Genomic DNA, 27,974 nt, shown 5'->3' on the forward strand with positions numbered 1-27,974 from the left:
AAGTTTATGGTAATTTGTTCTAGTGGCCAAAGGAAGGTTTTTAGAAATGCAGATATCTTTGGAAGAGGAGCTTATCCAAGTGCAGGTTCAGGAAAGGAACTGAGTCTCTAAATTCTCCCTGTTTTATGTTCTTTAGTTTCGAGTGTTGCTATCTGTATACCTTGGCCTTTACCAAGAGACTATTAGCCACGACTCTTTCTATTAAATGTTACAGAAATCCTACTCAGGCTGGGTGTGGTGGCTTATGCCTATAATCCCAGCTCTTGGGGAGACCGAGGCAGGAGAATCACTCGAACCCAGGAGTTTGAGACCAGCCTCAGTAATGTAGTGAGACCCCATCTCTACAAATAAAAAATAAATTCACTAGGTGTGGTGGCATGAGCCTACAGGCCCAGGTACTTGAGAGGCTGAGGTGGGAGGAACACTTGAGCCTAGGAGTTCAAGGCTGCAGTGAGCTATGATCGCATCACTGTACTTTAGCCTGGGGACAGAACAAGTGAAAAGAAATCCGTTCAAATTGGCTTCAGACAAAAATGGAACAGTCCCAGGAAGTTCAGCTTCAGGTATGATTTGATCAAGTGGCTTAAACAGTGTCAGCAGTCTGATGTTTCTCTGCTTCCCTCTCTTCCTCATCAGCCCCTTTCCTTCTGTATTGGCTCCATTCTCAGAGAGACTTCCTGCAAGGTGTCAACATGACCGTCAGCAGCTTAAGGCTTGCATCCTGTCATGGAAATACATCTTTCCCCAGTAATTCCAAAACCAAATTCCAGGTATCCAGCCCCAGATGGGTAATGTGCCCTTCCGTGAACTAGTACTATGGCTGGGTAGAAGGCAGGTGCTAATTGGCCAGGCAGGAGCCACTTGCCCCCAGAAACCTGGAGGGCTGGGAATGGGGAAAGGTGGTTCCCCAGGAGAAAATCAGGGTGCTTCCTTCAGAAGCAGGGGGCATGTATGGCTGCTGGGCAGGCCCATACAGCATACAGATGCTACGAGAGCCTGCTGTGCTTTTTGGTCACAGATCCCCCGGGGTGTACTTGGAAATGCCAGATCATGCTGCAAGGCTTTCCCTCTGCCCCAGCCTGTGGCCCGAGACCCCCAAGTGTGAAAAGCAGGCTCGCGGTCCCTGTGTGTTGCGGAACCCAGGAAATGAAGAAATCGATCTGGAAGGCCCCAGAAGGTGTAGGAGATTGAGTGAGAGAGTCAAGGAGCTGCCGCAGCTACCGCCACTGGGACCTTATGTTTAAAAACCACATTCTTGGGGCATCTTTGAACTTCTGTCGGTCTGTATGTGACTAATGTTCGAGCTGGTGAGGGCCACGTTGGGAAATGGAAAAGGGAAGTGGGGACGCACGCTCGTGCTACAGCGGGGCTGTCTTTGGCAATGGCCTTTGGGGGAGGTGACTCATGAGGGGCATTGAGGCAACAAAGGAACTGCTGTGGCTGGATGAAAAAAAAAAGATGCTTCCTCTGTCCTCGTCACCTATGCAAGGGGTAGCCCGTGGCATGAGTGTCTTGAAGGAAGCGTTTGACCAGGGAGGGTGGCCAGTGGTGGAGCGTATGGTCAGGATCGTGGGCAGGAAGCTGCCCTTGTGGACAGCTTAGAGTGGAGGTGATGAGTTAAGAGTTCCAGAGCCAGATGGGCAGGGTTCAGCCCTCAGTGTCATATCTTGTGAGCAGCATGACCTTGGACGGATCCTCACCCTGACACCCTGATCTCAGCACAGCTGTTATTAGCTGTAAGTGTAGGTACTTTGTCCCAGTTTGCCTGGGGCAAACTGCCGGACTGTTGGAACCTTGAATTCATTCTCTAAAATAAGCATCATCATAGAACCTAGATGGTGGGACAGGGCTTTGCTGGAGCTGCCGCTTCCCTGCTTTGGAGCAGAGATGTTAGCTTTGGTGGAAAATGGTGGATTGTTGCAACAGAGAAGTTAAATAAGAGGTTTCCTCAGCAGAGAGGACAGGATGGCAGGGGCCCTTCTGAGGTGGAGGACATGGGGATGTCTATGTGAGTATCATGTACACACACACACACACACACACACACACACACACACACACGTGCCAGGTGCCACCAGGCCGCTGCCTATTATTTTGATGGAGGTAGGTGGGAGCAGGGACTCCTTTTGCAAAAATGACAAAGAAATGACATTAGCAAGCTCTGCCTGTCTGTTCCTCTAGGGGAAACCCCATGAAACCACCACAGAGTCACTCTGCTGCCATTTCTTGGCCCACTGTGGAAAACCCAGCTAGCAGGTAAGTGGGAGCACAGAGCGAGGCAAAGGTTGCCCTTGCTGGGGGGGAGGGGTCCATCCTACTGTGTACCCCTTGATGACTGCACAGGGTGGTTGGAGCTCCCCGGACATCCTCGCCTTCCCCGGGCTGCCCCAGTTACTGCAGGACGTTGTGTAGGACTCCTTGGCTACCCACAGGTTCCTGGCGGGTGAGAGGGCATTTGAGGTGAGGGCTGAGAGCTGCAGGGTCATTAGGCATTAGCATCCCCTAATGGTGGCTCAGCACTCCTGGGGGGAGAGAAGAAAGGAAAGGGAAAGAATAGGGATGTGAGCAGCTCTGATTTGCTGGTTCAGGGATTTCTGAGACCAAAAAGCAACCCACCAGCAAAGCAGAATTAGCTGTGTTATTTAAAGTTATTCACATCAAGAGATTTAAATGATCTATGCCCACTGTGTTTGTGTGGTTTCTGTAGGCAAGATGCATTTCATGTTTTTAAAGTTTTGTTTATATCTTCTCTATGTCAGTAAAGACTCATTGGAAGATCAAATTATATCCTGATCAGTTGTAGAATTTATTTTAAATCTTATTTTTGGGACAAAGTCTTACTGTGTCGCCTAGGCTGGAGTGTAGTGGCGCAATCTCGGCTCACTGCAACCTCTACCTCCCAGGTTCAAGTGATTCTCATGCCCCAGCCTCCTGAGTTGCCAGGATTACACGTGTACACCACCATGCCCAGCTAATTTGTATATTTTTAGTAGAGACGAGGTTTTGCCATGTTGGCCAGGCTGGTCTTAAACTCCTGACCTCAAGTGATCCACCCGCCTTGACCTCCCAAAGTGCTGGGATTGCAAGCATGAGCCACTGTGCCCAGCCTAGAATTTACTTTAAAGTAATGACCAGAATGGTAGATATTCCTCCTCCTTCACGTAGGTCAGAGCTTGTCTGTGATCTCTAAAAGTCCTAAGCTTGATCCCTCTGTGGACGTGCACCTGAGTTGGGGCACTGGGAACCAAATGAAGCCCTGTCAGTGTATCTATACCAGGGTTTTCGGCCGTGATGCTATTGACATTTTGGGCTGGATGATTGTTCTGTTGTGGGTGGTGGTCCTGTGCATTACTGAGTGTTTAGCAGCATCCTTGGCCAGTAAATGCCTCCAAATATTGCCCCACATCCCCCTGGGAGCAAAATTGCCCCTGGTTCAGAAACATAGACTACACGTGGAGAGCCATGTTGTTTCCGTAGAAACTGGGAGAGGAAAGAGTTCCTCTGTTCTGGGCTGAGAGTGAGGCTGGGCGTGGAAACACCCAGCACAGTTCGCCGTGGGAGAAATGATCCAGGGGCCTGCAAGGGGGTGGGTGCATGGCTGCCCCCCCAACAGCTTCCCCCCAGAGGCTCTGGAGCTGCCACACTGTCATTAGCAACACAGCATTCCTGTCGGTGCTTGTGCATCTTTGGATGAAACTAGAAAAGAAGCTGAACTATATTCCACTGTACCATAAAAGAGGATATAAAAAAAACTCAATAAAACACGAAAATGTCAGCCGAAGGAGGATCGCTCGCTGGGGCCTTGGCAAGAAGGGGCAGACAGCAGGCTGGATGCTCCTGGCGCTGTTTGTGGGAGTCATGGGTGGGGAGGCCGAGAGAGTCCAGCCCATGCTGGGGGCCACCAAGCCCGGGCTCTGGGCCAAACACACAGCCCCCTGGTTTCTTGGGCCCAACCCTGATGCTGTAATTCTGTTTATTTTGCTGAATATGAAATCCATATGGTTCTGATTTCTTCCTTGTAATCCGTCATCTGTGTGTGGCTCCGGAGTCAGCAACCATGCGAAGTGGCTTTGAAGTTGTTGTTCTGGGGTAAGTAGGAAGTTGTGTTCTTCCAGGGTTCAGTGGGGCAACCATGAGGTTTGCATTTGGTTTGACAACTGCTCCAGGAGAGGGAAGCAGTTTGGTACAGTCAGTTTTGATCCTGGCCTAGGAGCTTGGGCTGGGCAGAAGGGAGACCATTTGCAGAGCCTTCTGTGTATTTGCACAGCCAAGGCCTCTCTCTGGCCCTCAGCTTACGTTAGAGGTACTCTCGGTTCCAGGTGTCTCTTTGGAAACAACAGGTATCTCTGCAGGGAGCTGATGCACTCAATTCGCCTCTCCTACCTCCATCATGACAAGCAGTAAATGTGTCCAAAGCTTGCCAAATGTCCTTGGGGGGACAAAGTCGCCCCTGGTTCAGAAACACAGGCTACATGTGGGATTCCTGGGCCACATGATCAGTGTATGTTTCATGTTGCAGGAAACTGCCACACTTCCCTGCAGAAGGGCTATACCGTTTTGTGTTCCCACAGGCAACGCAGGAGAATTCAAGTTGCTCCGCATCCTTGCTGGCACTTGGTATTGTCAGTCTTTTTAATTTAAGCCTTTCTAGGTCACATTTGATTTGGAAATATATAAATGAGCCCCAGCAATGTACAAGATTTGTCCAAAGCCCCTTAGCCTTGTAGGGGCTCCTTGAAGGAGACATTCTGTCTTGGGGGCTGTGGACTTTTTGGGTGGTGGTCAGGTGTACAGAATGAAAGTGACAGGGCTATTCTGTGTGCCAGATCTGGGAATCGGTAGCTTCTGTGTGGCCCTGGGGCTTCAGCAATATCTAAGAGGAATGTAGAAAAAGAAGGTGGTAGGCCGGGCCCTGTGGCTGACACCTGTAATACCAACACTTTGGGAGGCCAAGGTGGGCAGATCATGAGGTCAGGAGATCGAGACTGTCCTGGCTAACATGCTGAAACCCCGTCTCTACTAAAAATACGGGAAAAAAAAAAAAAAAAAAAAAGAGCCAGGTATGGTGGTAGATGCCTGTAGTCCCAGTTACTCGGGAGGCTGAAGCAGGAGAATCACTTGAACCCAAGAGGCAGAGGTTGCAGTAAGCCAAGATTACACCACTGCACTCCAGCCTGGTGACAGAGTGACACTCCATCTCAAAAAAAGAAAAAGGAGGTGGTGGCAACATGGAAAAGTTGCACATCCTAGAGTCCAGAGGTTGAAGACCCTAGGCTGCCGCTCCCTCCTCCCACTCCTGGCTCATTTTAAGCTGGAAGCTAAGAGAGGCACAGAAGCCTGTCCAGTGTCCCTCAGCTAGCTGGTGGTCTCTTGACTCTTTGCTATGGCAGGCAGTGGCAGAAGGCCAGCCTTGTTTCCAGAAGCATCCTTACTAAAGCACCAGGGGCCCGGGCTGCTTCTCCTTGGCGCTTTAAGGAGTAGACTTTTTGCCAGTTGCTCTACCTGGTTGGATCATCCAACTCCCTCAGTGTCTTGGCCTCAGGTCCATGCCAGGCAGGAAGGAGCGTGTGCAGGGGGTGTTGGCTGCAGCTGAAAGCAGAACGGGTGACCTAATGGAGAGGTGGAGGTTCATCAGGACCAGGCACTTCTCCAGAGGCGTCCCACCCACCCTCAGGGGGAAGGGGCCCAGCTGCCCTGGAAGGCTGTGGACATGCTTTCTCGATTGCAGAATACTTCTCTTTCATTTTGAATATCATTTGTTTGGTTGCCACAGCAACGTCAAGTCTCTATTTTAATGCTAACCTGCGTGGCTGCAACTTTCTATATATAAATGCTGCTTTGCACAGTGAATTAGCCGATGCCACAGGGAAGCAGCGGATGTGGGGATGGTGGCAGAAAATGACCAGTGTGTCAGATTTGCATAAGGACAGACCACACCGCTGAGGTGAGTTAGAACAAGGGCGCTGCTGGTTCTCTTTGATGCAGATGCTCGAAGCTAATTGGACCAGGTTGAACCCGAGGCAGCCGCCACTCGTGCAAGAGTAGACATCTTCCTTGGATGACCTCTTGGCTTGGCTAGGGTTTGGCTGTGCTCTGGGAGGATTTGGGGGATTCTTCTGTGTCCGTGTGTATCCATCCTCCTCATGCCTCCGGCGAGTCTGGGTTGCACTGTGACCCAAGGATCTGGAAAGACAAGGAAGCCACTTGGGCAGGGATGTAGCTGAGATGAGCTCTCTGGGAAGTGAGTTTTTCTTGATTTCCTGGGATTTACCTCAGTTTCCTGTTTTGGATCTTCCGCTCCTCAGTTTGCCTTTTCCTAATTCCCCAGTGTAGCTAGATTTTGTAGTGGCCAGATGGCCCCAAGTGACATGGCAGAGTTCTCAGGAGAAGCCTGGAAAGGTCTTCTTTGGGAGCTGGCATGTACAGGCCCCTCAGGCTCTGAATGAGGGAGATGCTCAGAGAGGTGACACGCTCTGCCAGACATCACACAGCAGCTCGGGGGAAAGTGGGACGGGAAACCAGGTCCACACCGGTATCCTGACTTACTCATGGATGCCACGTTTCTGCGCATTCTATCATGGGGCCAGGGCAGCGTGTGGGTGTACACAACAGCGAAAGGGGGTGCAGTACAGACAGCATGCCCGGATGTTCCTTTCTGGTTTTGCAAGCCAGGGACATATCATGAACACAGGATTGTATAACTCCATCTGGAGAGGCCTCAGGAAAGAGCATGGACGTTTGAATCTACAAAACTTGGATTGGCGTGGATTCAGCCACTTTCTACCTGTGTGCCTGTTTTGTCGACTTTTCTGAGGCTCCGTTTTCCCCCCTAACCTCAAGGTGTGCTATCTTCCCCTGACATTGCAGTGAGCCAATGTGATGGCCAGCATGAACCCACTGGGGACTGTGATAGGGGCGTGATGTGTCTGAGAGCGGAGCGGAGCGGATTGCAAACTATCAGGCATCCCACCCTAGCAGGCCACAGCTGTGTTCTCCTGTGGCTGAGAGAAGGTGGCACCTGTATCAGAACACTGGCCCAGCCAGAGGAGTTGTCTGAAGATGGGGTTTCTTCAAACAGCCCTCTGATTAGTATGGTATGAAATGCAGTACACTTTTATTGCTGTCAGAATATGTCATTCAGGCTTCTCCTATAACATCAAACATTTGACAGGTATTTTAAGTGTTGAATCCAAACACTCAGACCCAGTCCCTCCCTCCCTCCCTCCCTCCCTCCCTTTCTTTCTTTTCTCTCTTTCTCCTCTCTCTCTCCCTCTTCCCCTCCCTCTCTCCCCCCTTCCCCCTCCCCTTTTCCCTCCCCCTCTCACCTTTCCCTTTTCCCTCCCCCTTTCCCCCTCCCCCTCCCCTCCCCTCTCCCCTCCCCTCTTCCCTCCCCCCTCCCCCTCCACCCCTTCCCCTCTCCCCCTTTCCCCCCTCCCCCTCCTCCTCTCCCCCTCTCCCCTTCTCTCCTTCCAGGTCTCACCCTGTCCCCCAGGCTGAAGTGCAGTGGTCATACTTCACTGCAGCCTCAACTTTCTGGGCTCAAGCAGTCCTCCCACGTCAGCCTCCTGAATAGCTGGGACTACAGGTGTGCACCATCATGCCTGGCTAAGTTTTTGGCTTTTTGTAGAGATAGGATCTTACTCTGTTCCCCAGGCTGAAGTGTGGTGGGATGGGCATAGTTTATTGCATCCTCTACAGGTGTGCACCACTACAGGTGTTTACCATCATGCCTGGCTAATTTTAAAAGTTTCTGTAGAGACAGGCTGTCACCATGTTGCCCAGGCTGGTTTCAAACTCCGGAGCTCAAGCAATCTTCCCACCTCACCCTCGCAAGTAGCTGGGACTACAGGCATGCACCACCATGCCTGGCTAATTTTGAAATTTTTTGTAGAGATGGGGTCTCACTATGTTGCCCAGACTAGTCTTAAACATCTTGGCTCAAGCAATCCTCCTGCCCTGACCTCACAAAGTGCTGGGATTACAGGTATAAGCCACTGTACCCGGACAATGGACCCTGTTCTAGAAAAAGGTTATATGACTATGATCTAAGTGCCTGTGAATGATATATATAGTCTGTAGGGGCTGGGAGATTCAGAATTGGGGATAATTCACTTCTAACTGGTGGGTCAAAAGAAAGTGTAATGAAGGAATCCTTTATAGGGGTTGTTGACTGAGACGGAGGTAAAAAGGGAGATTCTAAAAAAGGAGATTGGGACCAGGTAAAGCAGTATTTTCCAAACCATACGTCATGAGCCACACGGTGCAAGTAATCAGTGTCAACCCACACATAAACCAGAACGGGCAAATATCAGAGTGGGTTACGTGTGGCAAGGGCAAGCATTGTTGCATGAAACTTTCGTTCTGTTTGTATATTGAGTTGTGAAGTAAAATGTGTGTTTTTTTTTTGTTTTTTTGTTTTGGTGAATCAGACTTTGAGGATAAAATTTGAGAACTGCTGGCCTCCAGCGGTGGCTGAATGGGCCTGGACTGTCTCTGGGAGGTGGCTGCAGATTTCCTGGTGGAGGAGAACCTGGCCAACCTGGAAAGGGAAGAGACAGGTTTTCAGTGGGGTGGGGATCAGGATGCAACGTCACTTTGGGAAGCTGACGTGCAGCGCGGTGCAGACAGAGATGAACAAGCCAGTTGGGAAGCGGGAAGTCTGGGGATGGGAAGGTGGCCAGAGCCTGAGGTCGGCCAGGGGACAGTTCCCGTGGGCAGAGCGAGAAAGCCTATGGTCAGTCACATCCCTGTGCACTCTTCCCAGCGGCCCTAGAGCAGACGTTCCCATTCTCCTTACTTCTGCAGGTTTGGGTTCCTTGCACCTCCCACAAGGCATGGATCCAACCTTCCTTCCCACCATGCCCTCTGATTTCAGGTGCTAGCTTCCAGCGCTTGCCCTTGCTACCCCTGGGCGTCTCTCAGCTAACCGTGATGGTTGTGCCATTTCGCCTTCAGCCCCAAGGACATGCACTTGGCCTCCCTGAGGCCACTGTGCCTGGCTGGCTTCCTCCTCCATCTCCAGATTCCCGCTCTTCCATCAGCCTGCTTGTTGCGTGGCGTCGCCCCCGACTGCTTTCTCCTGGTGGTGCTTGCCTCATTCCTTGACCTGTTTCAGCGTTCTCGTGCACCTCCTCCACTTCCAAACCTTCTTGGCTGATGGGGTGCTCCTCCTCTCAGAGACTGAGTAGGGCAGACTTTCCAGGGTCCCTTCTGCCTCAGGAATCTTGTTTTGTGCCTCCAAAGACAAGTCATTTGAAGAGAGGTTCCCTGGTTCTAACGAATTAAATACCACCACGTCTGCCCCATAGAAGAGAAGGTTAGACCCAGGCTCAGGGAGCCCAGTGCTTGGGTGGATGGGAGCGGGCCACATATTTGCAGCCCTTGGGTGGGGTTCACAGATCGCCTGGAAGGTGGCATCCAGCTGTACCCACCGGTATAAGAGGTCCTGGCTAAAAGGATGGGTGGTAGGGGGCAGACGTCCTGATTGGTACTTTAGTCCAAGGTGGTGGTATTCAATTCGTTAGAACCAGGGAACCCCCTCTTCAAATGACTGCTCATAAAGGTCCCCGACAGTTACCATCAGGGGTTGCACACTGGTGGCCTGTATGCAAAATCAAATGCAGAATTATGGGGTTTTTTTTTTTGGTGGTTTTGTTTTTGTTTTTTGCCCGTGGTTTCGTTTAAAAACATTTGAGTTGGTTGCCAACATCTTAAAATCCAGATTTCCAGCTTCTCTTGCAAAAACGAGAAGCTCTAGCAACACCGAGCCGGCTGTCCTGCCTGGCAACAATATGCTGATGATGATGAGGGGGCTGCCAATGTGCGCAGTCCCCACCCGGCTCTGCTGTTACAGCGCTAAGGCCAATAGCAGAACAGTTGCCGTTATTCATTTCGTTTGGATTCCTTTTCTTATGGTTAGGGAAAGCAGGAAATAGTCCCTGCACCCACGTCTATGAAAAGAAAGTAAGAGGGGCCATGCTTTTCCAAAAAAAAAAAAAAAAAAAAAAAAAGTTAAAAGAGTCTATTTCTTTCTGAAAGTGATGTTTCCTAAAGATTAATCTTCTGCGTCCAGAGGTCGTTTTAGAACAGACCGCCTTTGTTTCTCTTTTGAAATCAGTGGTTCTCAAAGTGGAGTGCCTATGTGTGCAGCAGCTGCATCTACCCAGACCTACAGATCCAGAAGCTTGGAGGGTGGGCCTGGCAGACTGTGTCTTGACAGCCCTTCTGATGCGTGCTGAAGCTTGAGAATCACCACTCTGATGCTCAGGGGATGGATAGGATGCCAGCAACTCTGATTGTCACTTTCCTTTCTTTTAAGGCCCATGGGGAGAGAGGTGAGGTTCCCTAGCTAGAGAGGAGTTAAGGATCTCACTCCCATGCCCCTCCAGGCAGAGTCGGTACCCGCAGAGAGGGCTGGAGGAGTTCTTCCAGCTTCTGCGATCTCAGCAAATCCCAGTCCCTTTTTTTCTAGCCACTTTGGGCCCCACGGATGCCACATTGATGAAGAGGCCTGGTGCCTCCAGCTTTTCTGGAGAGTTGGTTCCTGGGCTCCCTTCCCATGGGGCCAGTGGTATGGGACGCTACAAACAAGGATAGGGAACGGAATCACATCAAGAGGGGCCAGGCTGGCTGCTTAGACTTCTCCAGGGTGACCAAGCATTCAGGCGCTGGGGGTCCTTGGGTGAAAATATGCCAGTTCTTTAAAATCATATAGGCAAGAGCCAGCCACATAGGTACGTTTCACATCTAGCATTGTAACTCAGACTGCTGTTTTCATGAAAGATGACTTGCCCTCCTTCAGCTTTCTCTCTAATGGCCTTACTTTAGTGGACAGTCCACATGAGCCAGGAAACCACGTCTTTGCCAAGTGTATGTACTTGGGGGGCCCTAGGCTCTTGAAGACCTTGATCTTTTCCCATTGGTCCATTTTATTCATTTGTGCTTTGGGGATTCCTGAAAGCATTTAAGTAGCCCAGACCCCTCCTAGGGTAAAATAGATAAATGTATGGACAGTGCTTTTGTCTCTACCTTCTGGTTTCCCTCTCTTCCCCTGCCTTCTCCCTTGGAGCCTGGGTGACCCCAGGAAAGTAAGAAACCCACTTTCCAGGTGAGCTGAAAACCCTACTCAGAGACCAGGAAGAACTCCATCTAGCCCATGGTATTGATTGATTGATTGACTGACTGACAGAGTTTTGCTCTGTCACCCAGGCTTGAGTGAAGTGGCAAGATCTCAGCTCACCAAAACCTCCACTTCCTGGGTTCAAGCGATTCTCCTGCCTCAGCCTTCCGAGCAGCTGGGATTACAGGCATGCGCCATCATGCCTGGCTAATTTTGTATTTTTTTTTAGTAGAGACCGGGTTTCTCCATGTTGGTTAGGCTGGTCTCGAACTCCCAATCTCAGGTGATCAGCCCACCTCAGCCTCCCAAAGTATTGGGATTACAGGCCTGAGCCACTGCGCCTGGCCACCCATATGTGTTTATTGTGTACATTTTCTGTGCCTGAGGATGGATTTGAGTAGGACACTATTGTTGTTCTCAAGGAGCTCCCATGAGTAAGAGATGAAGACCACTTATCCAAGGCCACCCAAAGGAGAGCCGCCATGCAGGTGAGGTGTGGACTGTGCATGGGGGAGGAGAAGGTGGGCAGGGGCGGGGGGCTAAATTGCCCAGGAGACAGCCTCAAAGGAGGCACCTGGCCCACTAGACAGAGCAAAGTGGTTCCCCTTCTGGGCTGGAGAGTTGTACCCAAGCTTTTAGAATTCAGCCTACATGGGCGGGGCTTTCTGGTGACTGAGCATGAGTGTGTCAGGGTGAGTATGGAGCCTTGGGCAGCCTGTGCTCCTTGCTTTGCATGGGTGGGCAGGGGCTGCCTTCTGGGGCTGCCAGCTCTGCCAGCTGGAAACCAAAACTGCTCACAGCTATGCAGTGTGTGGCACTCAGTTGGCATCCTTCTAGGGTGTCATTTCACTCGGAGGTGCCGGTCAGGGCTCTCTGCTGTGGAGATGCTTCTCTTGGAACTTTCCTACCCACCCTCTTAGACCTGTTTCCCCACGGACACCCCTCCCACCAGCTAATGAGGCTCCCCACTGGCAATCTGCTATTAGAGTCTCACTGATGATCAGTTTGACAGTTGATGATCAAGCCTAGGCGGGTCATGGCTTCAACTGTAACTTCCACCCTGGAGTATTTACCTTTGGATGTGGGATTCCCAGACACGGCAGAGCAGCCTCAGGTACGATGGGAAAGTGTTTTGGGGGCTGCTTTTTGCAGGTCTTGGTCAGGGACCATGTTTGTTTTTGGGGCTCGTTTCATTCAGCCCATCAGCTTTCTGTGATTGTAGATGGAGGAATTGGGGCATAGTGTGGGGTGAGATGGAATTGGCACCAGCCTTGGAGACAGACCACTGGGTTCCAGCTAACCCTGTTATAAAATGAAAATAAATACTTTTCTCCCGGAGTTTTTTATAAGGGTCAAATAAACTACTATATATCAAGTTACCAGTCCACAGTAGTCCTCTAGCAACTACAAACAACAAAAAGATAGATCTGATGGTGAGATAAAGGCAGTGAAATTGATCAGTGCTGGGGATAAAGGGAAACTTAACCCATTTTTCCTCCCTGTTATCCAACCTATCTCATTTTTTGGGAGCTTGAGCGATCAATCTGGGGTATGATAGTCTCTTGGCGTATCCTTGCCCATAATAAGAGTGTTCAAATGAAGGCATATGTGGCTATATTCGGAAGTTTACCAGGGTCTTGCACTGGTTGGTTTGCAGTTCTTAGTCAAGTTCTTGTTTTCATTTACTACACTAGCTTTCTATGGGTATAGCCCTGGTGTCCTTGGGTGTTCTCAGCCCTGTGAGTTTACTGGTCTGTTCTGATGGTTCTCCGAATTCTGGTCTTGTCATTCACGTGTTCTTTCTCTGGTTCCTTCAGTAGCCCAGTCTGTGTCAGAACAGTTAGAGGGCATCATTCTGGAGCTTTTTGCCAGGTTGTTGGGAAAGTCCCTGCAACGTGAGTGACTCAGCGTTGGTGACCTCAGTTGATGGCTTTTCTTAAGGGGATGGGAAAGTGTGGGACAAAGCTAATATATCCCTACCATTGTTTCTACCCTTTTATTTAATGCCTACAAAAATTGCATGAATTAGGTGGTGGCATTTGCATTTTCATATGTGGAAAAGAAAAAGATGAGGTTTGTAGAGGTGAGGTACCTTGGCCAAGGTCATATGGCCGAGAAGCTGGGGAACCTGCCTGTGAGCTTCCTCTCTGCTTGGCCAAAGGGCAGAAGCTGGGTTTGGGGGTAAGCACATGGATGTCTGTGGTCACCTGAATGGTTTGGAGGGCATATATCTTGTGTTCTTAGCCCCGCCCCCACCCCAGCACAATACACACCTTCTTTTGGGAATTTCTGTAGCAGAATGGAAGTTTTGGTTTCTAGAAGCTGCTGGAGTCTTCTAGGCCCACTTGTTTGAATAGAGCTTTGCATCTCAATGAGTAGGGGGAAAGAAAATAGAAGAGGATTTGCCAAAAGGGAAAATCAAGAGGGCTTATGACATCACCCCTCTTGTGTACACAGATGTTTCCTCCCTGGGCCCTTCCTTTCATGGGGCCTGCCTGGCTGCTAACAGATGGGAAGTAGCTTGAGCTTGAGCAGAAGAGAGCTGGGCCTGATGGAGAGGGTCATCTTTCACAGCAGCGTGGAGGTCAGCTTGGGGAGTGGCCTTCAATGGGGCCTTGGTTCTGCTGTGCCGTCTGACCATGGACTAGCCCCCTAGAAATGGGGGCAATGTCTGTACCCAGGTTAGGCAGTCAGAGGGTGAGGAGAGGACTGTGTGGGTACTGGGGAGACTCGGTGGCCATTCTCTGTCTTCTGGCCTCAGTTTGCCCATTTGTAAAATGATGAGATCTGACCAGAGGATTATTAACGTGACTTCCATCTCTGATTTTTGTGTTAGCCTTGCATTGGTTGAAAAAGTCATTCTATCTTTGTTTTTGAAAAGATAAAGCACCCTCTAAGTGTCTTGCCCTTTGAAAGATAATACAATAAACCCTACCTGATAAACAGTGGTGATTTTAGGGGATGTCAAGTGTGATGGGGTATGTCAAGGGCGGGGGGGTTATTGGCCTTGTTTAAATATTTTTTGTAAGGTGATATTCATGCACTAGCTGATAATAGAAAATAAGCTTAGAATTTTTAAAAAGGCATTAGAATTAATATGCTTTTTACAGAAAACATGGAAAATATGGAAAAACAGAAGTAAGAAAATAATTAGGGGCATTCTTTTTTATGCTGCATATATTTTTCTCCATAATTGGGATCATATGGTATATTTAGAATTGTAAATGATGATTTGCTCATTGTAAAAGTAATTTTATTTCACTTTTTTTTTTTAGATAAAACTATCAGTTTATTAATATCTCAACCAAAAAAAAAAGCATAGTGGAGTATTTTGTGGTTGCTGATTTTTATTTATTTATCTCATTTTACTTTAGGTTCTGGGGTACATGTGCAGGTCATGCAGGGTTGTTGCATAGGTGCACGCTATATCCAGCATTTCTCCCCATGTTATCCCTCCCCACCCTTCCCACCCCGACTGTCCCTCCCCTACCCCTGCCTACTGCCTCCAGTGTGTGATGCTTCTCTCCCTGAGTCCACATGTTCTCATTGTTCAACACCCGCCTATTACTGAGAACATACGGTGCTTGGCTTTCTGTTCTTGAGTCAGTTTGCTGAGAATGATGGTTTCCAGATTCATCCATGTCCCTACAAAGGACACAAACTCATCGTTTTTTATGGCTGCATAGTATTCCATAGTGTATGTGTACCACATTTTCTTTGTCCATTCTATCATCGATGGGCATTTGGGTTGGTTCCAGGTCTTTGCTATTGTAAACAGTGCTGCAGCGAACATACATGTGCTTGTGTCTTGTAAAAGTAATTTTAAAACACATTTTAAAAATTAAAATTATTTTATAATATTTTAAAGTAAAGTAAAATTTTAAAATTGGTGAAATAAATAGAATAAAAACAACCAGAGGAATCCCCCAACACACAGAAAAGCTTTGTTCATGTGTTTATGTCTTTAGTACTTCATTTGGGTGGGGGTGTGTTATTTTCCGTATTGAGATCATACCACATACTTTAATTTCTACAGCAGGGACAGCTCTTAGAGGGAGGATGATATAAAGAAGGTTTTGATGACAGAAAGCTTCGCCACTGGGTGGTTTATTGATCTTTCCCGATTTAAGGAAGAAAACAAGACTCGATCCATTCAATGTGAGTTTTTAACATGCAGAAAATCAAGACTGCAGTTGCACGGCAAAGAAAATGGCCAGTGTGGTGCCTTACACAGCACAGTGTTGCTTTGGTGGAGAGGAAAAACAAAGACTTCTTGTTTGTGGATCCTGCCAGCACAGTGTCCCCAAAGCTTGAATAGTCCTCATTGTTGGCATGTGCCCGAACAGAAAGGGAACATCAGTTAGGCGTGGTCCTCACACACGGCCAAGGCTTCATCTGCACTGGTCTTGCAGGAGAAACCCTTCTCCTGGTTCTGAGATGGACAGGAGCAGAAAAGGAGGTGAATGAAATTCTAAGGCACCAGTCTTCACCCCCAGTGAGCTGGAAAATCCACCACGCAGCACACAGTTCAACGGATTTCTGCGTTGGGAGTTTGTCTATACTGAGCAAGAAATGACTTACACGTGCATTGCATTTATATTGTCACTTCCCCATGGCCGTGTTGTTGTCCTAATTGTAATTTATCTCTCAGTGGCTGTGAGGGAAGCGGGTGGTGTCTTCACTTGGATGCCTCTAAGAGAACCTTCCTGTTTTTTCATATGAAATACTAATACAACTTGATGGATTTCTATGTCTTGAATTACAAACTTTTTGGATAGAAATTCATATTTGCCATTTAGCTTCAACAGATATTTATTGAATACCCACAGCAATGGACATAACAATGACTATACCCTGTGAAGCTTTAAACTCGGTGGTATTTGTCTTCTAGCACTTTCCAAGGGGTGATGCCAGGCCCTGTATGCACTGTGATAGAGCAGTGGGCAAAACAAAATCCCTGCTGTATGGAGCTTTTATTCTAGTAGGAAGAGCTCTCTAGCCATTAATAGGGTAGAGGAGAAGTCTGAGGAAAATCTGATTTCCTTGGTAACTCTTTCTCTTTTTGCCTGTTTATATGCATTATTTATTTTTATTTGTTTTTTTAAGACAGAGTCTTGCTCTGTCGCCCAGGCTGAAGTGCAATGGTGTGATCTCTGCTTATTGTAACCTGTGCCTCCTGGGTTCAAGCAATCTGGCTGCCTCAGCCTCCAGAATAGCTGGGATTGCAGGCACCACCACCACGCCTGGCTAATTTTTGTATTTTTAGTAGAGAGACAGAGTTTCACCATGTTCACCAGGCTAGTCTTAAACTCCTGACCTCAAGTGATCTGCCCTCCTCGGCCTCCCAAAGTGCTAGGATTATAGGCGGAGCCACCACGCCCAGCCTATATGCATGATTTTTGATTGATTGTTTTTGTGATTGATCATTAATTTTAACCTATTTATTCTGGTCTTTAATAATTGAATACTTCTTAAACATATATGTAGACTCTTGATTTCCTTGCTTTTTGTTCTTTGCAATTTGGGGACACTTTTCCTGTTAGCCCCACAAGTCGCTGACGTAATTGTTTATACTTGCAGTTATCCACAACTACAACTAAATATGGCTTCAAATGAGCAACTTTTATATAATCCTCACCTCATCCATTATCTTGTTGGTCATCCTTTTTATTTGGACTGGTTTTTTTGTTTCTCTGTTATGATTTTCTGTTTCTCCTTCAAAGAAATTACAGCTTCTTGCATGCTGGCAGTTTTTCTTCTGAACGATTTTCTGAGACACGCTCTTCCTTTGAGCCTTCAGGATGGTGTTTCCTTGCTCTGATTTTCTATATTTCCTCTCTTTATGCATTCTTGAACATGGCAGGATCTATGTAAACTTGGCTTGTACCAACAGCAAGCATTGACTGTCACTAGCCTTGGCACACTGTTGGCTTGGGAGAAAGGTCAGCTCCCCCCACAGTTTCCCGTCTGTAGGTCTGACGGTGTACCCATCTCTCAGTCCAGTTCCTGTTTTCTAGTTGGCTTTCACCTGGTGAACTGTCAGGTTACTACCTGGTTCTCTGATATTCTGAATTGATGGAGAACATGAAAACTCAGTTCCTGGGGTCTCTTCTCAATGTCCTACAGCCAGAGCATTGGCTGGGCATGGCCTGTGGCGTCCATACCTCTTAGAACTGTGAGCACTCCCCACCCCCCACGTTTCTTGTTCTACCCTGCACTTCCTGCTCTCTTGTTTTCTGGGAATTGCGCTCTCTAGATGGATGATGGGCAGTCCTCTCAGCCTCTGTGCCGAGAGGAGAGGGCTGGCTGCTCTGTGTTCAGATCAGTGCAAATCCTGCATCTCAAGTTGGAGACAGGGAGTGGCAGAACCATGAAGTGCATCTCAGATTACAGGCAGGTAGTGGTGAAGGTGTGAAGTGTTATTTCCCCTTTTACAACTCATCTTGATTTGTGAGATTTTCTGCTGTTCCTTCATTGGCCTCATGGTTCTCGAGGTTTTTTGTTTGCTTCTTTTGTTTTTTCCTCTGATTCTGCTTGTCTGTCATTTTTGGAATTTGTTTTTAAGACTGGATGAGTTGTTTCCTTTTCTTTTCCTCTCACTGCTGGTTTGATAGGCGGTGTTCTGGGGCGGCTGTCAGATGCCCCTTATGCATTTCCCTGTCTCATCACCTTAACTTCCCAGCCATTCAGACACACGCTGGGTACCACGTTCCTGTCGATGTGGGGATGTGGTCAGTAGAGAATTCTAGTTTGGTTTTCTGGATTAAAGAAAAGAATCTCCAAAACCACTTTGTGGAGGCTGCATGGTGACTTTATGGGTAGCCAGAGACAGTGTTTCTCAAAGTGTGCCTAGTTTACAACTCGGGATCTCTGAGATAATTTTAGATCGTGTCAAGATGACAGTTTTAAAGTTATATTTATTTTAGTGTGTAGTAGAAGGAAACTCAAACCAAATCAAATATGTGGTTTCATAGCTATTATTGCTTAGGGCCAAACTACATTTCAGTGGGATATAAGTCAGCTCAAAAAAAGATTGAGTAAAAAATAATAAAGTTGGTACACAGTGATGGATGGAATGAGGTGTAACAGTGGGGTACAAATGGCTGCAGGAAGGGGAAACTGAGCTATGGGATCCCTTAGAATCAGGGCTGTTTGGAGGTCTTTTAAACTGCATGCTATTTCTGATATGTCCACTTGATACTGGGAATCTTTTTTTTTTTTAAATTAAGACAGTTTTGCTGTGTCGCTCACGCTGGAGTGCAGTGGTGCGATCTCGGCTCACTGCAACCTCTGCCTCCTGGGTTCAAGCGATTCTCCTGCCTCAACCTCCCAAGTAGCTGAGACTACAGGCGCCCACCACCACTCCTGGCTAATTTGTGTGTGTGTATTTTTTAGTAGAGACGGGTTTCACTATATTGACAAGGCTGATCTTGAACTCCTGACCTCGTGATCCACCCGCCTTGACCTCCCAAAGTGCTGGGATTACAGGCATGAGCCACCACACCTGGTCTGATACTGGGAATCTTTTATGGGGTGATTTTTTTTTTTTTTTTTTGAGATGGAGTCTCACTTTGTCACCCAGGCTTGAGTGTAGTGGCATGATCTCGGCTCACTGTAATCTCTTACTCCCGGTTCAAGCAGTTCTCTGCCTCAGCTTCCCAAGTAGCTGGGATTACAGATACCTGCCATCACATCCAGCTAATTTTTGCATTTTTAATAGAGATGGGATTTCACCATCTTGGCCAGGCTGGTCTTGAACTCCTGACCTCGTGATCCACCTGCCTCGGCCTCCCAAAGTGCTGGGATTACAGGCGTGAACCACCACATCTGACCACGTAGAAATTTTATAAGTGTCCTTGGGCTCTGCCATCATGAGTACAAGAAACTGGCTGCAGCCACCTCACCGGAGCCCCCTGCCCAGCACACCCGTGGCCTGGAGCCAGCCATGGCCTATGGCCTGTCCTCTTTCTTATTTTCTTCTTTAACAGCATCTTATCTAAATATCTTGCCAGCTGCTTGTGTGCTCGCGATCAATTTCTATACCCATCTCTCTTCCACGTTTCTCTTTCAAGATCAACGAGACACACCCTCTCTGTATTCAGTGAGCATTTTCCTGGGCATTTCACTCTGACACTCTTAACTACAGTTGAACCTCGGACAATGGATTTGAACTGCACAGATCAACTTATATGTGGATTCTTTTCGATGTATATATTGGAAAATTTTTTTGGAGATTTGAGACAATTTGAAAAAAATTGAATATAGACTCCCTAGCCTAGAAATATCAAAAAAAATTAAGAACATGTTAGACATGTCATGAATGCATAAAATATGGTAGATACTGGTTTGTCATTTACACCATAAAATACATACAAATCTATAGAAAGTTAAAATTTATCAAAATTTACCCACACACACACTCGAACGGTATATGGCACCATCCACATTTAAGCAAAATATAAACAAAGGTAAAGATACAGTATTAATCACCACTACTTAAAACTAGCCGTGGTATATACTGTGCTACTGGAATAATTTCATGGCCACCCCTGCTTGTTTTGCAGTGAGCTCAGGTTTTGAGACTATCGGCTTAAAATGCTGTGTGATGCTAATCTTCCCTGCGTGAACAGTTCATCACTCCAGTAAATTGGGTATCGCAGTCAAAAGTGATCATTCACTGTTCTACCTATTTTTCAGCGTGTTTAGTGCAATGCCATAAGCCTTGAATAACACCATGGGACCCATACAGTGTGCCACTAGTGATGCTGGAAGTATTCCCCAGAAGCAGAGAAAAGTCCTGACATTACAAGAAAAAGTCAATTGCTTGTTATATACCATAGATGGAGGTCTGTCGCTGCGGTTGCCACCGTTTCAAAGGATTCATCTTGTAAACAGATGATGGAAATGTATGGGATCATAAATATGGTACAGTACTGTACCGTATTTTTCTCTTTCTTATGATTGCATTTATTTATTTATTTAGAGACAAAGTCTCACTGTGTTACCCAGGCTGGAGTGCAGTGGAACAATTTTAGCTCACTGCAGCCTTGCCTTCCAGGGCTCAAGGTTACTCTTGTCTCAGGCTGCCTAGTAGCTAGCTGGGTCTATAGGCATGTACCATGCCAGGTTATTTTTATTTTTATTTTTACTTATTTTTCTAGAGATGGGGTCTCACTCACCAGACTGCCCAAGCTGGTCTCGAACTCCTGGGCTCAAGCGATCCTCCCACCTCAGCCTCCCAAAGTATTGGAATTATAGGCATGAGCTACTGTGCCCGGCCCCGAACAATTTTCTTAACATTTTATTTTTCTCTAGCTTACTTTAGGAATGAAGTCTGTAATACAGATAACATACAGAATACATGTTAATCAACTGTTTAGTTTATCGATAAGGCTTCCATTCAACAGTAGGCTGTTAGTAGTTAACTTTTCGGGAAGTCAAAAGTTATGTACAGATTTTCAACTGCATGGGGAGGTAGGGGTTAGCACCTCTAAGCCCCCCTGTTGTTCAAGGGTTGGCTGTATTTATTTCTTCTTTTATTCTCCTCCTCATTTGGTTTCTGTGCCTGATTCTCAGAACTAACATCATTCATTCCCCATGTAGCCCCTGAGTGTCGGGCACTGGTCTGGTTAGGGGTGAAAAGGATGAAGACCTGGCTCTTGCCTTTGAGGTCTTGGAGAGGGGCCCTAGGGGTGTTGCATGCACTAATGAAAGGCACCGGGAGAGCGAGATTGGGACTGAGGAGTGCTGGGGAGAATTTATTCACACTGCATAGGCAAGAGCATGCCCCAAGGTTCAGCTCAAGTAAGTTAGTCTCCCTCCCTCCCTCCCTCCCCCCTCCCTCCCCCCCTCCTCCCTCCCCCCTCCCTCCCCCCCTCCTTCCCTCCCCCCCCCTCTCCCCCTCTTTCAACACGAAATCTCGCTCTTGTAACCCAGGCTGCAGTGCAGTGGCACGATCTTGGCTCACTGCAGCCTCTGCCTCCTGGATTCAAGCAATTCTTCTGCCTCAGCCTCCCAAGTAATGGGGATTACAGGTGCCCGCCACCACACCCAGCTACTTTTTGTATTTTTAGTAGAGATGGGGTTTCATCATCTTGGCCAGCCTGGTCTGGAACTCCTGACCTCGTGATCTACCTGCCTCAGCCTCCCAAAGTGCTGGGATTACAGGCGCGAGCAACCGTGTCTAGCCAAGGTCTGTCCTTTCTTTGTGAACTCCTAGTCAGCCTGTAGGATCTCACCAAGATTGAACACAAGACAAACCATGGTGAGTGAGTCCTGTTGTAAGTGACCAGCCTCCTCATTGTCGGTCTTCTTCGTCTTCTTTTTTTTTTTTTTTTTTTTTTGAGGCAGGATCTTGCTCTGTTGCCCAGGTTGGAGTGCAGTGGCGTGATCTTGGCTCATGACAACCTCTGCCTCCTGGGTTCAAGTAATTCTCCTGCCTCAGCCACCTGAGTAGCCGGGATTACAGGTGAACACCACCATACCCGGCTAATTTTTTATATTTTTAGTGGAGATGGGGTTTTGCCATGTTGGCCAGGCTGATCTCAAACTCCTGACCTCAAATGATCTGCCTGCCTTGGCTTCCCAAAGTTCTGCTATTACAGGCATAAACCACCACACCCAGCCCCAGCCTCAGCTAGTGGGGCTGTCTGTTCACTGTTGCCAAGGGGCTGGGGCGGCTTCCCTCTGGGTGTACACGGAGAGCCTGAGCTCCTGTATCTTATGATGTGGGTTACGTGTTACAGGGTCTTTTGGCATAAACTATCTCTATGAGCCTCAGGCTTTTTTTTAAATTATGGCAAAAGATACATGACGTGAAATCCACCATCTCTCATTTTTAAATGTATAGTTCAGTGGCTTTGAGTACATTCACGTGGTTGTGCAGCCATCACCACCACCATTAATCTCCAGAATGCTTCCATCTTGCACCACTGACACTCTGGACCCATTAAACTCTAACTCCCATCATCCCCTTACCCCAGCACCTGGTCACCTCCATTCTGCTTTCTGTCTCTATCAATCTGACTTCTCTAGGTGCGCTGTCTAAGTGGAAGCTAATAGTATTTGTCTCTTTGTGTCTCTGTTGCACTTAGCATAATGTCCTCAAGGTTCATCCACGTGGTTGTGTGTGTCAAAATTTCCTTCTCTCTTAAGGCTGAATAATATTCCATCGTGTTTGTTTTACCACGACTTGGGTTTTTCTACCTTCTGGCTATTGAGAATTACGTTACCATGAACAGGCAGCAAGACCCTCCCTTCAGGACCTTGCTATCAGTTCTTTTTGGTATATACCATTAATGGAATTGGGGGACCAGATGGCAATTCTGTGTTTAATTTTTTGAGGAATTACCACACTATTTTCCATAGGGGCTGCACCATTTTACATTTCCACCAGAAGGGCACAAGGGTTCCAATATTTCTAAATCCTTGCTCGTACTTATTCTTTTCTTTGTTGTTGTTGTTGTGTGTTTGCTTGTTTGTGTGTTTTGAGACAGAGTCTCTCTCTGTTGCCCAGGCTGGAGTGCAGTGGCATGATCCCAGCTCACTGCAACCTCCGCCTCCCGATTTCTCCTGCCTCAGCCTCCCAAGTAGCTGGGACTACAGGCATGTACCACCACGACCAGCTAATTTTTGAATTTTTAGTAGAAATGGAGTTTTGCTGTGTTGGCTAGACTGGTCTCGAACTCCTGGCCTCAAGTGATCTACCTGCCTTGGTCTCCCACAGCGCTGGGATTACGGGCATGAGCCATTGTTCCCTGTCTTGCCTGGTTTTTTGAGGAAGCCATCCTAATGGGAGTGAGCTGATATCTCACTGTAGTTTTGATGTGCATTTCCCTGATGATTAGTGACGTTGAACATCTTTTCATGTGCTTATTCATCATTTTTATATCTTCTTTGGAGGAATGTCTTTTGCTCATTTTTAATTGGGCTCTTTGCTTTTTATTGTTCAGTCTAGACTTTTTTTGGACCCAGGGTAACTGCAGGGCCTACCCTTTCAGCCACTGGCTATGGTAACAACAAAAATCCTAGCTTTCATTGAACATTTACATCATCCAGTAGGTGAAATATTTACCTGGATGACCCCATCTTTAATCTCTCACAGCGGCTGAGTGCAGTGGCTCATGCCTGTAATCCTAGCACTTTGGGAGGCTGAGGTGGGCAGATCACAAGGTCAGGAGTTCGAGACTAGGCTGGCCAATATGGTGAAACCCTGTCTCTACTAAAAATACAAAAATTAGCCACGTGTAGTGGCAGGTGCCTGTAGTCTCAGCTACTTGGGAGGCTGAGGTAGGAGAATCGCTTGAACCGGGGAGTGGAGATTGCAGTGAGCCGAGACTGCGCCACCGTACTCCAGCCTGAGTGACAGAGTGAGACTCCATATATTTAAAAAAAAAAAAAAATCTCTCACAGCAATCTTTTGAGAAAGATACTGTGATCATCGGCATTTTACATTTGAAATTGAAGCTGGAGCTGTTCCCCAGGGTCTCGCAGCTAGTAAGTAGTAGCACAACAGCTTAGCTCTGGTCAGACTCCATCCTTAGACAGTAGTACTTACTTTTCCCCCCACCGAAGAGTTGGTATTGAAACCTCTTCATGGATAAGTTTATCCATTTGCTTAATAGGGAACCACTCAGTCTTCAGGATCTTGGTTTTTCTAGAAAACTATATTTAGTTCTATATAAGGAATCAGTTTCTAAAACCCCAAAGGTTTACATCTGAAAGCAAACACAGAAATATGCGGCGTTTTGAGTGCTACATCTTCAGCTGCTCCAAAAAGCTTTCTACAGGAAATTATACGATCTATTCACCAAGGATCCAAGCCCCTGCCTAAGCTCATTTAGTTGGTGGCTGCAGTATTGATCTGGGGTTCCAACCCTTTCTCCACTTGTAACTAATGACTCTGCGATCCTCAGGCCCCTTTCAGTGGAGACCCTGCATGACCCTGTCTTTGTTCATTATCTGTGCAGGTTTGGTGGTGGTGAGGGCAGAGTGAGGGCAAGAGACCTTCATCTTGCCCCTCTGGAGGCACCAACTTTCCACACAATGGTTCTTTGGGGGAGCGTTCTCTGTTCTTTTTATGTTGGTTTATATCTGGCCTTGGGTTCACACAGCTGGGGCCGGGGCCGGGGCCAGAGTCGTGACTTAGGGTTGGGAAGAAGTTGGCCAAAACATTCCCCAACAGGGTTTGGGCAGGCTCAGGAAGTCCTGCCTAAAATACAGTGGACAAAGCTGCCCTTGTCCACAAGCCTGGGGGTGGGAGGCATCTGGTCAGTGACACAAGCTTGGCCATTGTTCGTTGTGACCTCAGCCAACTTTTTTTTAGCTGAGAAAGGGGAAAAAGAGGGAGAGTGAAAAAATAAAAATAAAGAAAGAAGGCCTCCAGAAGCATTGTATCTGGAAAGTCCAGAATGAGTTGTTGATTTCCCAACAAGCACTGGAGCGGATTTGGAAGGAACTATGCAATGTAGCGGGTTCTTTGTGAAAGAACAGCAATGAGCAAAGCCGCAGGAACCTCTGCTGGGGTGCCCAGAGCACTGGCCCTGGGCTAGCAGCGTGCCTCAGCCCCATTTCCTGCCATGGAGAGGAACCCAGCGGAGTCCTGGCACTGAGTCTGAGGACTTCAGGCAGGACCAGAGACTCTCTTATGAGGTAGCAGCCCCCAGAGAAGATTAGCTGTCCTCTAATGGTAAGAATTGATCTTTCTTGCCTGCAGATGTATGCTCCAGTTTGCTTTTCTCTGCATGTGTCGAAAATGACTTTGCCATGTTAAAGAGGCAGCTCTGAAAACTGAGATTTGGGGTCTAACTGCTGAGCTGTGGCGGTCTGGGGACCCTGTGGGCATGGGGGTACATTTCATAGATCCAAGGCATGAGCTGGGAGGAAGACATGGGTCATTGTGTGAGAAATCAGGAAAAGTGGATGGGAGGAGGAGAAAGATTTACGAAGGATGTGTTGGAGAGAAAGGGAGTCTTGGCTCTCTTGGTTACCTGGGGAGCAGTTTCGTAGTTGGAGCTGTGTGATGGAGAGGCAGCGATGATGGAAATTTAATGGAGTCCAAACCTTGCTTCCTCCATGTAACTTTTTCCAAGTAAGAAATTTGGCTTCTACCCACCCATCTGGCTTTTACCCCATGGCCCAGTTCTAGCGGGGGCACCATAAGGTAAAAGCCATCTGGGGACTCTAAAGCCCTATGAAGGAAAAGGGGAGCTCTTGGGATCATAGCTCCCTAGCGGAAGTGCCTGCCCGGTAATTTGCTGCGCTTCTAGGCTTGGCTGAGACACCTCTCCAGTTTGCTGGTGGAGGCTGCAACAGTGATGATGGAAGCTCTTCTGATACTTAGTGATACAGCAGCCTGGTTTCATCAATCTTTTAACCCCCTAGAAGTTATGTATCCATCTTTTTTCTTTGCAAAGTAGGACCTTGAAGAGAGTGGCGGTCACTCTCTTGAGGATCTGGACAGCTGTGAGAGGTCTAGTTTGCATGGAAAGGGGTACCTGTTTCAGCACATGGTCTTCCTCCAGGATGCACTCTCCCACCTCCCTGGGCCAGTCAGCATCTCTGATGCTGGCATGGCGTCCTACTCCTACAGTGCCAGGGAAAGGGAGATGGTGCTTATTATCCAGGAGCATTCTCTAATGGGTCAGTTGACCTAGGACAGTCCACAGTAGCGTTTCTCAAAGGCTAATGTGCATCTGAACTACCCAAGGACCTTCAAAATGTAGATCTGGTGCTGGGCAGGGCTTGGGGCTCTACATTGATAACCAGATCCCAGGGGGCTTCATGCTGCCGGGGCAGGGGCCACACTTGGAAATTTGCTGCTGTGAGGAACCCAGACCAATCACTCAAGTTCTGACCAAGGTGTGGCTGCCTTGGGTCTGACTGTAGAGCAGTGGGAGTTCTGGCAGGCCTGTCTGTGGATCGTGGCTGGGTCTTTCATGAGGATGGCGAGATTGGCAAAGAAGAACAACACTGAAAGGCAAGTAAGGAGCAGGGAAGAGCCGAAGTCAGGCTCTTGGGAAAAGGGCACATAGGGTGCAGAGGCTGTCAGTGGGCTGTCCCCAAGCTGAAGTGGAGTGTGTGTTTGGGGTGTAATGTGAGCAGTCAGCCAGAAATGCTAACTACTAACCGGTCCCAGTAAAATTCCACTGGAACCTGCCTTTGGGGCATCTGGGACGATGCAGAGACAAAAGCCCATGATTCTAGGGCGGAAATCCAGTTGCTAGGCAAATAGAGTTAAGACCACTCATGTGGCTCGAGGGAGTGACAGGGAAGAGGTGGACACATCAGGATAAAACTCAATGTGGTAAGAGGTGGAAACACAGAATCTGGGGTGGTAGGACGGGATCCTAGGTGTTTACGGCACAGCCCACATTTCAGGAACAGTCAGATGCCTCCTAGACAGGATGCCCGTGTCTACACTTGCGTGTGACTTTTTTTCTCCTATTAAAATGGCATGTCCTTAAAACGTATATACTAGTGCTGACATTTAGAATTATTGATCCTGGCGCCGTGGCTCATGCCTGTAAGCCAAGCACTTTGGGAGGCTGAGGTGAGTGAATCGCCCGAGGTCAGGAGTTTGAGACCAGCCTGGTTAACATGGTGAAACCCTGTCGGTACTAAAAATACAAAAATTAGCCAGGTATGATGGTGGGTGCCTGTAATCCCAGCTACTTTGGAGGCTGAGAGAGGAGAATCGTATGAACCTGGGAGGGAGAGGTTGCAGAGAGCTGAGATCGCACCGCTGCACTCCAGCTGGGGTGACAGAGTGAGACTCCATCTCAAAAAAAAAAAAAATTATTAGGCCACACATACATACCTACACATACACACACACCCAGACACACCCACACCCACCCTAAGAGACCATCTGATCCAACTTCCGTGTTTTAGAGATGAAGAAATTGAGGCCTCCCAGCAGAGATGAAGAAGGTTGCTCAAGCTCTTCCAGCAAGACTGCTGCGGCTTTGGGGCTGGTGCTCCAGCCCTGATTCCCATTCTGTGTTCTTTGCACAGTGGCACAGAGCAGTGGTAGGTCTCACGCCTCCGTAGCAAGGCCCTTGGCTGTCACCATTTGTCTACTTTTCATGCACTGCAGCAGCAGCTCCAGAAATGTGAGTCGAATCGGGTTGGTGAGAATTGCACCCCTTACTGACTCTTGGAAAAGGCTCCAGCTCTTATTAGACTTCATTAGCCTCCAGTGCTCAGGGTTCAGACCTCATCAGGAACCATCTCCCAGAGTCAGAAGTCTTTGATTAGAATCACTTGGAGCAGACGCCGTAGGCACTGCAGTCAGTGGACTGAGTCTCCATGGTGGGGAAATGAGCTGCTTCCATTTTATTCTGGTGCCCGCATGCTACTCCAGCCAGCAACTAGTGGCCACAAAGCCAAGCCAGCTGGATCGCAGGCGTGCGTGGGACATCAGAGGCACCTACCCTTAAACTGTAATGAGCTCCAGTCCGCCTTCCTTTACAACAGCACTAATTCCCCAAGGAAGCCCACTTTTGCCCCCGGTGCATCTGTAGGCAGCAGCTGCATCACTTGTGCTTGAAGTTCCTTTCTGGTGAGCAGGCTGCTTTGCATGAGATACCGAGCCTGTTCCTGATCGAGCTGGCAACTTTCAATTCCCTCCCTTGCTTCTGAACTTAAATCCATTTTGAATGCAATCAGATGCTTGGTAAATTTGGTTCTGGAGTTTTCCTCAGAAGTCTAACAACTTTAGAAAGTGCCAAAAATGATGGCATAAGGCATTTTGGGGCTTTGCAGCTTAATACTAAAGGAAGGCTAGGGAGGATATTACATAGTTTCTTTCTCTCTCTCTCTCTCTCTCTCTCTCTCTCTCTCTCTCTCTCTCTCT

The 27,974-nt window shown here is 47.9% G+C and overlaps 1 protein-coding gene across 5 annotated transcripts in view; it reads left to right on the forward strand.

Moving 5' to 3' along the window:
* The window catches only part of GAS7 (growth arrest specific 7), a 277,284-nt gene that overhangs the window by 127,856 nt on the left and 121,454 nt on the right, over window positions 1–27,974 (forward strand). The window contains exon 1 of one of the 5 annotated variants that reach the window (XM_032280285.1): window positions 5,810–5,944. The exons of 1 other annotated variant lie outside the window; for it this stretch is intronic. Coding sequence is in view for 3 of the 4 variants with exons in the window: in XM_032280281.1 (XP_032136172.1) it covers window positions 27,041–27,148 (108 nt within the window). In the remaining variant the exon portion in view is untranslated. Of the gene's footprint in view, window positions 1–5,809; window positions 5,945–12,183; window positions 12,234–24,431; window positions 24,807–27,015; window positions 27,149–27,974 lie in introns of those variants that run through there. 3 more of the 5 variants (XM_032280286.1, XM_032280283.1, XM_032280281.1) reach the window with 3 other exon arrangements.

The sequence above is a fragment of the Sapajus apella genome, unplaced genomic scaffold, assembly GCF_009761245.1.
Source record: "Sapajus apella isolate SASKATOON/1434 unplaced genomic scaffold, GSC_monkey_1.0 scaffold12, whole genome shotgun sequence".
Lineage (NCBI taxonomy): Eukaryota > Metazoa > Chordata > Mammalia > Primates > Cebidae > Sapajus > Sapajus apella.